General features: G+C 38.9%; 1 protein-coding gene across 1 annotated transcript; it reads right to left on the bottom strand.

Annotated features, from left to right (window-relative positions):
* Positions 1 to 10162: 10162 nt before the first annotated feature.
* Positions 10163 to 14781, bottom strand: LOC114284811 (protein trichome birefringence-like 42). The gene is made up of 6 exons (XM_082881255.1): positions 14773 to 14781; positions 13791 to 13972; positions 12120 to 12291; positions 11727 to 11902; positions 11458 to 11616; positions 10163 to 10454 (listed from the first exon to the last, which is right to left on the bottom strand). The coding sequence occupies exons 1-6, from the start codon at positions 14779 to 14781 to the stop codon at positions 10163 to 10165; spliced, it is 990 nt and encodes a 329-aa protein (XP_082737381.1).
* Positions 14782 to 15410: the final 629 nt, after the last annotated feature.

Genomic DNA, 15410 nt, shown 5'->3' with positions numbered 1-15410 from the left:
ACATAAAAGATAGGCAAGTGTTGTATTCCATCCGCCTTTACCAACACTGCGCTGACGGTATGCTGTGAAACTGCTAAGTACAAAAGAGCTCTTCCCCTGGTACCGGGGCTACTAACAGCGGAGGAGAGGTCATGTAGTCTTTTAAGCTTTCTAGGGTGCGGTCACACTTATCATCCCACTCAAATTTGGCCTTCAGTGCCTGGAAGAATGGTCGACACTTGTCGGATGACTAGCTTATGAACCGGTTGAGTGCAACTTCTAGGCTAGTGAGATGTTGTACTTCTCTTGACTGTATTGGGTCTTTCAAGATCTTGGATGGCCTTGACCTAAGAGGGATGCGCTTCTATACCTCAGTTGGTTACTAGAAAGCCCAGGAATTTGCCTGACCCTACGCCGAACGCGCACTTAGATGCGTTTAGACGCAACTTGTGGGACTTCAAAATTTGGAACATTTCATCTAGGTTCCTGAGATTGTCCTTCGCATCTCTATTTTTGACCACCATGTCATCTATGTAAGCCTCCATTGTTCTGCCTAACAATGGTTCAAACATTTTGGTGACCATCAGTTAGAATGTAGCCCCTGCGTTCTTTAGGCCGAAGGGCATGACCTTGTAACAATATAGTCCTCTGGGTGTTGTGAATAACGTGACCTCCTGGTCCGGTTCGTACATAGAGATCTGATGGTAACCCCGATACGCATCAAGGAAGCTAAGTCGGTTATGCCCTGTTGTTAGGTCCACCAGTTGGTCTATCCGTGGTAGGGAAAAATTGTCTTTTGGGCATGCTTTGTTAACTGTTTTGTAGTCCATGCAAATGCGCCATTTGCCGTTCTTTTTTGGCATTACTACAGTGTTGGAGATCCACCTAGGATAGTGTACTTCTTTGATCACTCCTGCTCCAGTAGGTTTCCCACTTCCTCTGCCACTATCTCTGCGTGGTGGAGTGCCGATCGGCGAGCTCGCTATATAATCGGTCTGGCAGTTGGATAGACATTAAGTTGATGGCAGATGAAATTAGGGTTAATGCCAGGCATGTCGTACGGTGTCCAGGCAAACACTTTGATGTTAGAGGTTAAAAATTCCATGACCTCTATTATCTCAGTGCTGGACAAAGACGAGCCAAGCAAAAAGAACTTTTATGGGTTTTTTTCATCTACCCTTACCTTTGCCAAGTCTTCCACCACCTTCTGTTCGGCTTCTTTGCCGATATCTACAAACAGTTCATTGCTTTATGGCTCCTCTACCATCTGTACAAACCCTTTTGCAGCACAGCTGCCGTTTACCGTGATGAAGCACTATTTCGACATGATTTGGTCTCCTAAGACTTCTTCGATCACTCCGGTTTCATTGGGGAACCGTAATGCCTGATGGTAGGTTGATGCTACCGAACGTATGGCATGTAACCATGCTCTTCCCAAGATTATGTTGTAAGTGGAAGGGAGCTTCAATACCCAAAATTTCACTTGTTTTGCCATTGGTCCTACCTTGACTGGCAGAATTATCTTGCCTATTGGCTATTCCGGCGTTGAGTTGAAACCGACGAGGGGAGATGTCGCAGGGGCTAAGTCTTTGTCCTCCAATTTTAGCTGCTTGAAGGTCTCGTAGTACATTATCTCGCACGAGTTTCCTTGGTCAATCAGAATCCGTTTGATGTCAAAATTCTTGACGCGCAAAGTGATCACCAGTGCATCATTGTGAGGGCAGTGTAGCCTTGCTAGATCCCTGTCTAAAAAAGATAAGACGTTCGTTGCCTTTGTCTTTCCCCTTTTTAAGGTAGGCTGTGCACTTAGTATCTCTCTCAAGTGCTTATCCTTTTTGATCATCCCTCTGAGCTCACATACCCTCTCAGGTTCGATGAACCCATGTATAACGTTGATTATGCCTTGGGGTGGATGGTCGACCGGTATCCCACTCGACCTGCTGTGATCCTGGGGGGCTGGTTGTGTTCCCCCTTCTATATACTGGTCCAGGTGGCCAAGGGCCACTAACTCCTCTAGATGTTGCCTCAATGGTGTACAATTTTTAATTCGGTGCCCTTTTTCATCATGAAATGTACAGCGGTACCTCTCATCGTAGCCTCTTTGTGCTTCTCCCAATTTAGATGGCCACCGAACGAAGGGTTCATCGTGTATCTTGCTTAGAATCCGGTAGATAGGTTTGTTGAATATTGTGGTAATGGCAATGCGGACTCTTAACTTCCTTGTTTGGGCGTCCTCTCCGTTGGCTCGTCTGCCTCGCCCATTCTTGCTTGGTTGTTCTACTGTGTTGACCTTTGCTGTAGTCTTTTTATCTGGCAACACTGTTGTGCCAGATTTTTCTTTAGCACGGGCGCTATCTTCCTCTACCTGGATATGTTGATGCACTCTCTCCATTAGGGCCTCTATCGTGAGGGGTGGCATCATCGTCATTGAATCTCTCAACTTGTTACCAACCAGTAAACCCCGTTTGTACTGCGTGATGGTGAGATTTGTGGGGCAATCCCCAATCTGGTTGAAAGTTTCCCAATATCGACTGTTGTAAAACCTCAATGTTTCCTTCTCACCCATGTCAATGGATAGTAGCTGGTCGATCTCCACTAGTGTCTTGGTATTCGTTCTAAATCTAGTCACAAATGCCTCTGCTAGCTGCGCCCATGAGGCTATGCTACCTTTTGGAAATCTTTCAAATCATGTTAGACTCAAGTCACCAAGGCAGGAAGGGAACAAGATACACATTAGAGCCTCGTTTCACCGATATATATCCATAACTTGGCGAAAGTGGTTTAACTGCATGTAGGGGTCTGACTTCCCCTCATAAGTAATGAATTTGGGCTGGTGGAAGCCTGAGGATAGCGGTGCGTTCTCAATTGCCGGAACGAACGGCGAGCTCTGTAACCTTACTAATACCTTATCTGCTGGTTCGTAAGCAAGGCGTGGCACTGGCATCCCTACCTCGACACTCCCATGTGTCCTAAGGGCCAATCGCTGTAGGGCTAAAACTCTATGAGGGTTGTGAGCCCTGGTGTCCTCTTTCTATTGGGCCCTCTCCTCTAGCACCGTTCGTAGGTCTGCTGACCTAGGCAGCTCCGTGTGCCTAGATGTCATTTGGTGCGTGTGCGAGGGCCGATAACTGTTTCCCTCCGTATATGATCTTTCAGTCCTTGTTCTCTCAGACCTAGAGTAACGAGTCTTGGAAGTCCTTGATTGAGTGTCGCCTGTTCTGAGGCTTCTACTTTTAGCTTGTGATGGTATGACTTGTCTGTCACGATCTTCCGAGTGGTTAGAGAGCGTGTTGCCTCTGCGCCTCTCTTCCGTTGCCACTTATTTGCCTTTCATTTGGCACTTCACAGTTTCCATGTCAGCCGCCATTATTCTTATTACTTCATCTTGCTCCCTCACGCAATCCTCCAGAGCCTGAGGAACCAACCTCCGCCTCTGCCTTTCAGGACTTCGAGAGCGACGATGACTGAAGTCCCGTCTCTCCTGTGTGTCCCTTTGGGAGTTCCGTCACTTGGGGTTTAACTCTGTTATGAGTGGAATAAAAGGTAAGCCTTCACATCTCCCACCCTCATCTGGCGTTTGCCCATCAATAGCAGATTGCGGCAAATCCTCATTGTGCGCCATTAATTTTAACTAAGGAGGAAAACTTGATTCAAAAGGTCTTGTTCTTCGTGCTATTCCCACAGACGGCGTCAATTGTACAAGCACGAAATAATCTTCTCGTATAATCATGTTGATCAAGTTTGCACTCCTAAAACGTCGTCTCTTTACTTCCTGAAAACACAAACGTGAGCTAGCCGACGGGTGTGTACCGGATACCTCTCCAATGCCTAAGTTAGCAAATAAACAATAGACAAAAAGCTCTGTGTTTTTATGAGTAGAAATTGTAATACCTGTACATAGGTCCTGTCATGAGTTTTTATATATTCCGCCTGGCATAATCCTAGTAGGACTTCAACTCCCTTTAATAGAGTCCTCCTAGGAATCAAAAAGATAATGCTTATCTTTTTACACCCTCCTCACTGCTTAACCAAGTGAGATGGTTCAACCACAGTCTGGTAGCAGCACAACCGAACTAGCACTGCCTTGCCTTACCTCGGCTGGCACAAGTCATAATCGTGCTCACACAGTTGGATGCTAATTGAGTCAACTCCGTCACCTAGTCTTTGGAATGACCACCTGCCGAGCTATCTTTTAACTCGGTCTGATTCCTACTGATACCTTGGTCTTCGACCGCTAGACCAAACCACTGGTAACCCACCTCCGACCGGACTAACGCGACCAAAGACCAAGGCTACCGAGATAATTACTTCGGTTCGTGGTTTAGCCCAGACTATATCTATCTCGGTCCATTCCAACGCTTTATTTAGCTCGGCCCAATTTAAGCATTAATTACCCTCTAAGTATGCACTTCAATGACTTGAGATCACCAGAGGTGGAAGAGGAGAAGACCAAGGCAAGCTTAGAGAGGGAAGAGGTGGCAGTGAGAGACCTTGAACACTTAATGTATGTTATATGATTCTTGTCGCTCTTGCCGCGTTTGTGGCTGCACTTATGATGCCGTTATATAGACTCCGGGAGTGTTGGAGCCCAAGCAACCTCAAGATAGGTGGCAAGTTCTCCTTAACTCGACAGGAGGGTGATATCAGCCCTACTAGTTGTGTCCTATGATTCAAGTCCTCAGGAAGGTTGCATCATATGAATTGCAGGGGTAGGTATGATATCTTGAGAGGCGTATCATATGTGCATCATATGCAAGGTCAACGTCTCTTTCTCTAAGCCAAGTCAAAGGGGGAGCTATTACTGCAGGGAGATAGCTACACGACCTTGACGATCCCAAGGTCTTAGCCTCTAATCCACAATCCTCTAATGATCCCAATCGGGAGTGCCTACGTCCTGCTCCCAACCTAGGTAGCCAAGTGGGTGAGTGCATGGGTGAGCCAAGGGCTCATCCTAAGCAGCTTAAGTAAACATGAGAGAGTCGAACATAGGTGAGCCAAGAGTCCAACTATGTTGCAGTGAGCTGGGGTGAGTGGGTAGAGAATATATTTCTTAAGTTATGAAGGGCCATGAAGAGCTCTAAGTGAGCCAGCTCTATGTGGCCTTGTTTCATACATGGTGGTGTGCATGCCCCCGCTTAGGCAAGGCATACAATCCCAACTCATCGTGGTGCCTCAAGGGTCTACCACGTGGATGTGTGATGGTGATGACATACTCATCGTGTTGCCTTAGGGGTTTGCCACATGGATGTGTAGTGGTGCTGACGTGAAGCCCATAGGGCTCGCTACGTGCCAAGTATAATATAGATACCCACAGAGATTAATCTATAAAACAAGGTCCCAATGAATTGAGCCTTGTATTTGGCTTGTTTGACTTCAGTTGCTATCATCTATCCAAGTTAGTGAAGTACTCTAGTGGGATTGTTAACAATATCTTTGGAAAAGTACCAACTTTGATGTGAATCACGAATTTGAAAAGAGATTTGGAAAGGGGAAAAAAAAAAAAAAAAAAAAAAGAGAAAAATTCAACTTATATTGCATTCACATTTATCTCACATTTTTTTTTTCTTTTCAAATCTCTACCCATATCCATCATCCAAACACAACCTAAGAGTGAGAATTCATCATAAATGTCTTCTAGGAAATATTTATTTGAAGGCCAAGTTGCAACTGCCATATATAGTATACCCTTTTCAGTGACATTATATATAATATTTCTACTGCTCTTTCATCCCAAAATTTTGAAGTGGGATATTAATAAGTTGGTTTTCTCTTTCACTCTCTCTCATTCCTTGATTTATTTATTTATTTATTTATTTATTCCAGGATATTTGGAATAAGACATGGTATCCTAAAGCTGCAGGTCATATGAACACATATAAACCGTGGTATGTTGTTGATGCAACTGATAAAATTCTTGGAAGACTAGCATCAACTATTGCTATTCATATCAGTGGGAAAATTGGGTAACCTATACTCCTAGTGTGGACATGGGCCACTATACACTCTCTACGTAATGTACATACCACTATGACAAATGATCCCCTGTCCACACTAGGAGTATAGGTTGCTAGATTTTTCATTGTGGAATGGACATGGGAGCATTTGTCATTTTTTTTTGCTCCTCCTGCAGCTTGGTAGAGCCCTATTCAACCATCTCAAGTGTATAGTGGCCCAAACCATCTGCATGAGGCCCAGAAGCCTATTGAGCTGCCTATAAGGGAAAAGAGGATATAGAAGCAGAGATAGAGGCATTTAGCTCCCATGCCATGAAAGCCTGTTGTTCATATTTACTGTTTTATTTGTAGAGGCATTTGGTTACATTCTCGTTTTCATTTGAGCTCCTGTGTTAAAATCAATTGGGAAAATTATTTTCTAGGTGGCAGTTGTTTAATAGATAATCTTACTCGAATATGCTATATATTTTGTAGCCACCTGTGTTTAGTAGTGCGGAAGATGAAACTATGTTTTTTGTTCTGGAACGATTAGAATGTACATAACAAAGACGATGTCTGCCAAGTCATAGCTGCCATCAAACAACCCAAGTTTTGATTTTTTGTTTGTTTTTCAGTAATTCTACCAACACATAAATTTTCACAAAAAAGTACACATGTCCTATTGCGTGCATCTGTGCATTTTTTATTTTTGAAAAAAATTATATCCCTTTACTTGCTAGCCTCCCTCTTGAAGTTGTTAGAGTCTAAGACTTATAGTTTGCAATAAGGATCCTATTAATATAACCCCAAGGGGTTGGCCTGGTTGTCAACACCTAGGACCCGGGGGTTTTAAACTTGTCACCTTAGTGCAATAACAACATAGGGAAAACAAGTAGGAAATCATTTTTTTCCCTTTCTCTTCAACCTTCTTTTCTGTTACGACCCCATTCCACCCCTAGTAGAATGGTGCCATGATGGCCAGTAATCCGAGATTACCAAAGGCCAACTTACAAGAATTCACACACAATCAGAGTATACATATGGGGCTTACATGTGCGGAATCAATAAATTTAAATCTAAATAGTCCACAAGAGCTGTGCATAGATCAAATGAAATGACATACATTATGACATGGTTTACAACTTGGATGCAAATAAAATAAAGTACATATTATATCTTGATCAAAAGGCTTCTCAAGCCGAAATATACAAAAGACATGAATTACAAGCTAAGAAGTATAATCTTCAAGATGCTAGCAAAACATGAATCCAAAACAACTTGCAAATGACATATAGGCGTCACCGCCTTCTTGCTCGTCACCTACATATATATAAGGAGAGGGTGAGCTTGGATATTCAGTGAATGATATTAGTAATAAAGGTTTGAATGAATGATATTTGAGATCTTTATCAAAATAATACATAGCATATCTTGTACAAAATCAAGGGATGAACCAAGTTCATCTATCAAGTCTTTCAAAGCTTCAATGGATGTTTACTAGCATCAATATAATACAAGGAATGACATTCTTGACAAAAACAAGGGAATAATCTACCCAGAATCAATTAGACAAACTCACCCATACAAGACCGTCGGTGGCAAGATATCTCAAACAAGGGTACTAGTTGCGTTATAGTCCCTTAGCACTAAGGACTTCCCAAGAATGTCATCAAAACAAGATAATACTTGATATAAAACTAGGAATAATCATTCATACTTGAACAAACACTTTTCCAAAACGAAACAAGCAAAGCCTTTATCAAAACATTAGAACATAGTTTTATTAAAAATATCACTCACATAGCTCTTCGGGTGCAGGGATTAAGGTAAGAATCCAAGACCTACAAATACATGGCAAAGTCCACTGAATGCATTTCAAGAAGACAAGACAAGATGCTCAAAGATGGTTGTGCAATGCATTCCTAAAACAAGCTTTGCATGAGTATAAATGATCTCGGCATTTCTTTCAAAACTAAGTCAAGATAAAGCAAAACATGTGATGGGAGTTAAAACACTGTTTTTCATCTCAGAAAACATGCTAGGTACCGACTAGGTCTTGGCCGAGGTCCCACACCTCTTGGCCGAGGTATGGTTCCCTAGGCCTAGGTGCGCATACAAGGTAGACTAAAGTGTGGGTGATCATGCAAGGTAGGCCAAGGTGAGATACGATGCTTGGCCTAGGTGTGAGATCTAGGCAAGAGTGGGTCTCGGCGATCACACTTAGGGAAATGAAGTCTGGGAAATCTGGGTTTCCTCTTGAAGAACATGAATGACATGAATGCTAAAATCATAACTTGTTATTACAAAATCTGAGATTTCGTGGCATGAGTTCAAAAACACAGACCTGGGTACCCGTACTTGAAGTTTTCATGAAATCAAACACAAAAACATGGGACTTGTTACAAACTTTCGGATCAAAACAAGGCTTTTCTTGAAGAACACAAGAACATCATTTTCTCTTTCTAAAACTAAACTTTAAATCAATGCATGGCTCATGAATCATGCTAAATCATGCAATGTGATCATATATATACAAAGAACAACCAGAGAAGATCAAGATTCTAACCTCAAAACACGGATCAAACGGTTCAAACTCTAAGGATCAAGCTTGGAAATCTACTTCTCTCTCAAGAACTCCTTCTTCCTCTTCCTAGAGTTTCTCACTTCTAGGGCAAAGATATATAGTAAATGATATGTTTTCTCAATAGCTTACTGACTTAACCCTTTGCTGGGACACGTGGCAACGCCGGATTGGATCTCCTAAAAAAGGTGACAGAATGACAAGACAAGAGTATGACAAAGTGTGTATAACAAGCAAGGTGACAAGGGCACTCTAACAAGGCAATGACCTCGGATCAAGACATAGGCTTTGGGCAAGAAGGTTTCAATGATCTCGGCTAGGAAGGACAACACTTGGCCTAACTGTGCCACACCTCAGCCTAGATGTGCCACACCTCGGTCTAGGTCATACCAGTCCAGGAACAAGATCACTGGGTGCAAGGATTAAGGATGTTGGTTGCCTAGATGATGACATTTCGGCCTAGATGATGACATCTCGGCCAATATGCCAGAGTGAAGGTGGAGGTCAACCAAAGTGGTTCCAAGATGATCCTAGGTATAAGAGGTTTAAGGGTGTGACCTAGGCTACACACACTAAGCAAGGAACAAAGCACACAAGCAATACTCAAGCAAATCACATAAGCACAAAACAAGACAGGGACCTTTACTTTAGGCAAAACAAGTCAAAATCTACAAATGCAAGCTCAACAAAACAAAATCATGCAGATGCACATGAACATGGCTAAGATGAGGATGAGGGTCATTACATTTTCCTTTTCCAATTCTCACAATTTCTAAGTATTAAATGGCACCTTATTATGATAGTTCATCCTTGGATTGAGAAATGCGATTTCTAAGGTGAAACGTGCCATTAATCGTATGTGAGAATTTTGCACGTGTCCAATTTGTGGCGGCTTCCAATTAGAGAAGTTTGTTTTTGCCACAAAAAGAACATCATGTTGTGTTAAAAAACGCGTAGATACATAGTTCAAATTACCCTACTAACAGGCCATACTAGTTGAATGACCACACAAAAAACAAGCTACAAGACCCAGACAAGCTCCACTTAGAGAAATCATATGATGAAAAGATGATAAGGATCATGAAAACTTTTGGTATATCTGTGACTTGATCTTCCCAAATAAAATGCATATATTGAAAGGAGGTATATTGGTTCACAAATTTACCAAATTTTATGTATTTCTTAAGCGTTTGACCATTTCATCAGAGCACTTGATTTTCATGTGTCAAATTTAATGGCTAGAATTGAAGTAAATTATAATGATGAAGGAGATCTTGTTTTTCGTGGCTTCTTTTCTATTTATGTTTCTCATTGTCGGATCACCTCTATTTTGCTATGCCTTTTGCATTTTGTTTTCCTCCAATCCAATAAAGTTGGGGTTGGAGGACCGAGTAGGAATAGATTGTAGTGTTCTATTTTGGCAGTTAAGTTGAATAGATCTTGCTTATCATAAAATCTCTAGATGGATTCAGTCCTTTGAAACAAATGGTAAAATGGTAAAATTTGCATTGTTATACAACAAATGCTAAAATGGTAGCTTTTGGTTTCTCACTTCAGTCCTTTGAAACATGCTCATAGAATTCAATATATTTCTTTTTTGAAATAATTGCCGAAGAAATCAAAATTATTGAGTCAATTTCTTTTATTATTATTGTTACTATTTTTATTTTTACTTCTGGGTTAGAATTGTGTACAGGAGTTGGTTCCAAGAGTCGGGGACACCAGCTAGACACCAGTGACTGCAGACGAAGCCAGTGCCAGAATTCTGGCTTGGATGGCCATCTTTCCTTAGTTGAGTGAGCAATGCAATGTCAAGCAAACTCACAGGCTTTTTCATGCTGCCCAATACACTCTTCAACACTGCTTCTCCTGGATAATGATTACCAGGATAATTTGACCCATCTATTGGTTTGGTTTGCCCTCGACAGTTATTCACTTTTGGTTGATTCCAGTCAATGCCGCTGATAAGATCCAAAAACACAAGTAAGAAACTGAATAAGAACCTGAAAATGGAAAGTCTATAAGCATATATATATATATGCAGTAAAAGTACTGTTTGGATTGATCTTTTTGTGTTTTTTCTCCAGATGAATGAATGTCCATTCAGCTAGAGGTAGTTGTCCAAAAAGTGATATGAATTGCTGAAGAGCTTAGAGCATCTCCAATGGCCTGTTATTTTACCTGTGGTCGATAAAACATGGCAAGCTCTACAATCGTATAATATATAACCCATGAAAAAAAATAAAAAATATCACCCGTGAAATTTTGGTTAGGCTCTTCTCCCTACTTTTCTCGTGATGGGCTTAGAAATAACATTTTAATTTGGCATTGCGTGCAAAAAGGAAAATGATTAGTGGCCCTAAAAAATTTGCCCCTAATGTCCCTAATTTCCATTTTTGGAAACTGTTTTCTTTTTTTCTTTCTTTTTTCCTTTTTTTTTTTTTTTTTTTTACCAAAAGTGGAATTTTGGGGCATTCGAGCCCCGAAATTTAGGGCCCTCAAGCAGCGCTGGTGCAAAAAATAGAAGAAATGCTATTTGCACTTAAAGCAACTTCAGTAGTCATTATTCCCAAAATGACAGTCTATTGGAGTAGCTCTAAGAGCAGGATTGGCGGACTCGAGCATTTTGGGTATTGTAGAATACTAAAACAATAATACTATGTGCACATAAAATTGTATAGAAATGAGCACATAAAAATCAACGTGTGGGCCAAATTCATTTTGGTTGTGGTGGGGACTGCATCCAAATGAATGCGACGATATATCTATTTTTGAGTATGTTTTTTTTGTAGTTGTGAAAATATTAGTTTGGTGTTGTCAAATTGACAAGACCTTGACCGAGCAGGGGGTGATGGTGTAGTGGTAAAACAAGAAGAGACCCAGCTCATTGACTTGGGAGTTATCCCTGGACCCATTCCCGGACCAAAACAAAAATGACAAAATTACTATTAGAGATGCTCTTACTGGTAATGAGTAGCAGAAATTCCTTGGAAAAAGACTCTAGTCTTCAAAGGATTGATGTTCGAATCAACCCATTTTGCCCATGTTGTCAAACCAATCTTATAAGCTGCCATGCGATCCATGTCTTTGGACAAAGTGTCACCAACTTGTAAGTAATCCCATCTGCAACAACAACAACAATGTAGCACAAAAACACCACATCTCATTGATGTGGTTGAAAAAGGAAAGTTAATAATGTAACAAAAAAAATTAAACAAATAAAAAAATCATACGGTTGGAGTTTGCCTTCGTGGAGCCACCAGTGATAGCTGTTGAAAATCAAGATGTCAACTCCTAACCACTGGTTGCCGGCACTGATCGAGTCAAGCTTCAGAACTCGACCTACGTTCTCCGTCACCAAGTCAACAAAAAAATGCGTTGTGAACGGCATAATTGAAATTCCATATTCCTCCAAAAAATGAAAACAGATAACAAATCAAAATGGGATGCTTGAAACGACACATGCTTGCTTTAGAGTACATGGGCGCTAAATTAATAAAAGTTGATATATATATATATAGTTTTTGCAAAAAGATTTTAAGATCACTTTTTTTTTTTTTTTTTTTTTAATAATAAATTTTTAAACCACTTTGAATTGCTAAATTTACTAATAAATAAGAACTTACTGGTAATGAAAATGTGGAGAGTTGGCCCCTTTTGGATGAGGTGTACTTAGAGTTTGGGACAGCAGTGTGAAGCATGCAAGTCAAAGACTGCCATTGATTGTTGCTTAGAGAATCACCCACAAACATTATTTTTTTCCCTCTGCACCTCTGCAGGAAATCTGCACCGTTGAAGCTATGCATATATGTTACAACAATGATTCATACCACTAAAAAAAAAGATCACTAATAGCACTAATGTATTGAAAATATTCCAAAAAAAAAAAAAAAGGCACAGGCAATGGGCCACATCATTAGTGTTGTGAAGTAATCTTGATATAAAAAAAATTGTTTTTCCACCGGCCTAAGAATAGAGGTTGCATTCAAGTTTGTCAAAAGTGGAGGCTGCAAATCAAGTTTGTCAAAAGTGGTTGCAACCGTTTGAAATTCATTGCCTCAGTCTTATTTGCATTTAATGTTTTCACATTGTTAGTTTTATCTATATATAGCTATTGTATATTGGGAATTCATAGTGTGGGAGAAAGAAGAGAATTAGAGAGTAAGAGTGAGTTTTCTCCTTTCAGTATTCTAAATATTTGAGCGAAATAAATCTGTTTTTTCAGATTATAAATTCTCTCTTGTATTTGTTTTTTTGTGAATCACCATAAGTGGTTTGTACCCCACTCCCACCAACAATTAGTGGGGCTATTTAGCACCACTTTTAATGCTCTCAACTATTTTTCATATATGTTATATTGTCATCCACATTCCAAAGCTCAACAGAGAGTCCATATATACATATATGTATATATTTGGTAGCACTAACTAACCTTATATATTAAGAGCTTGTTTGAAAATTAATTATTTTAGATAGTTTTTTAATTTTTTATGAAAAGACATTCAAAAGAGAAGTGAGAGAGTGATGTGATAACTTGATTTGGATTTTTGTTTATTTTAGTCAAAAAATCACTCCCCAAACAATCCCTAAGAGGGGGTAGTGGGGAGGGGATGCTTATTTCTAGTCCTTTTAAAAGATTGAACGGTCCAATTTGGACATGTGGATCTATAATAAGTCTTATTTCAATATCCCATCTGGTAATTGTTTAGGTTCTAATGAAACATTCATAAAAAATTCAATAATTATACCCACATGATTTTACTTTTTATATCTTGTTACAATTATTAAATTAATTTCGATTTTTTAAAAATTTTATTTAAAAATGACCTATAGTAGGTCTTAAAAAATTAACAGATCAAATATCAAAACAAAAATGCTTTGTACCCCCAGTTTTTCAGACCCCCAGTGACACCCAGTGTTTTCTTATTGGCTGAAATTTTATTTATTTATTTTTCCTTCTCTCTGCCAATCACAGAGCCCCACGTGGAGTGGGGGTGCTGGGGGTCACCCCCACTGGGATCCCCAGCCCGGTTGATATCAAAATAGGCCCGTGAGGGGTCCACAAGCCTAAGTTGGACTAGTATAGTTCACTATGCGGACTGAAAACAACTCCAACTCAAAAAATAGTCATAAGAGGTAAAAAAGGTTCAAAACAAAAAATGAAGTAGCATGTATCTCTCTACCCAAAAAGGGTGAAAATAAGCATCGTTGACTCATGAAAACTAAATTTCAAGGGAAAAAAGTAACAATATCCCATAGAAAAAAAAAAAAAAAAAAGGATTTATTAAATTATATACCTTGGAAGGTCACAACCATCAGGCTTCCATTTATACTTGAGGTAGTCCTTGTTAGGCCTAGCATGGCAATTCCAATCTGATGAAACAAATGGACAATTTGATGCATCATAGAGTGGATATGTATTATCAAAAACCCAACTTCCTTGGAAAAGATTGCACCCATTTTCTTGCTTTATTATATCCTCTCCATTTGCATAGGGGTTTAGAAATATGATTAGGGTTAGAAGGGGAGCAAAGTAACAAGAAAGTTTGAACACAAACAAGAGAGCAATTTGAAAATGAAACACAGATGAAGAGAGAGATCAAATGCTAGATATATATATATATATATATATATATATATATATAATGGGATTAATTAATGAGAAAATTAATAGTTCTATTTTTGAAAAAAAATAATTGTTTAGCTAGAAAGTCTCTTGTTTCTTGTTATATTACCAAGATTTGACTCTATGTTAATTGTGTGACGTGAAAGGAAAATGATATTACAAATTGATTTCTCTTAAGGAAAATGTTATGGACCCCAAATAAATTATCAAATTTTCTACTAAACCTCTCACATGGGTGTGGAATTCACACAAATCAAATGTGTGTGGGTCCCACACCCATATGAGAGATTTGGTAAAAAATTTGGTAATTTGTTTTGTGTGAGTCTCACTCATGTAAGATGTTTGGTAGAATATTTAGTAGAATATTTGGGGTCCCTAGCATAACTAGTATGATATGGTTATTTACACTCAAATTCCTTCAACAATTAGTAAATATTATTTTATTTTTTAATTTATGAATTCATATGTTTTGATTTTTGACCTCCTCAATTATAAAAATTATTTTTGTTCCATTCAGATCCCCTCCCGACCACTTCCAAAAGAGGTATTTTTATATGATTTTCATAATTGAGGGTATCATTATTACGAGTTTATAAATGAAAAAAAATTAAACAATATTTGCTAATAATTGAGGGATCTTAGTGCATATTTACCTTCTCCATTCCATTTATGATTTCATGAGATTATTTGTATATAATGACTTCTCTCAAGTTGGTCATCTCAACTTGAGAGAATGTTTGGGCTTGCCAAACTCATTTTGGAATTGATTTTGGTGATCCAACCCGTTTACTTAATAAGATTCATTGAGTAAATATTCATGAAAAAAATTCAAAATAATCGGATATCGGTAGCTATATGTTTGAATCAATTTGTATTATAAAAAATTAATGGTTATTTTCGAAATTATATTTGTTGTCTATTTTTTAAAATAAATATGATTCAAATATATAGTTACTGATGTTCAATCATCTTGATTTTTTGTATGAGCCTACTAAACACAAGCGCTCTCAAGTTGAGATGACAACTTGAGAGAAGCAACACCCAATTATAAATATCCAAAATTAATAGTCTATCACTATTTTTTTTTATTTTTAAAGAAATATTTTTGGTACACACCTTATGTAAGGTATGCATTATGCACATGTTGCTATGTGTTTTTTGATATATGTATTTTTGTGATAAATATTACATAATCTTCTGATAGAGTTAAAATAATTTGTAATTCAGAAATGAAATTACGCATTTTATGATTTTTGTGATAGTTTTATACATTTTTTCATTGAAATATTTT

This window comes from Camellia sinensis, chromosome 7 (genome assembly GCF_055761805.1).
Source record: "Camellia sinensis isolate YWXY chromosome 7, ASM5576180v1, whole genome shotgun sequence".
Lineage (NCBI taxonomy): Eukaryota > Viridiplantae > Streptophyta > Magnoliopsida > Ericales > Theaceae > Camellia > Camellia sinensis.
Note: the sequence above shows the minus strand (reverse complement) of the source record. Positions and strands in the feature narration are given on the sequence as shown.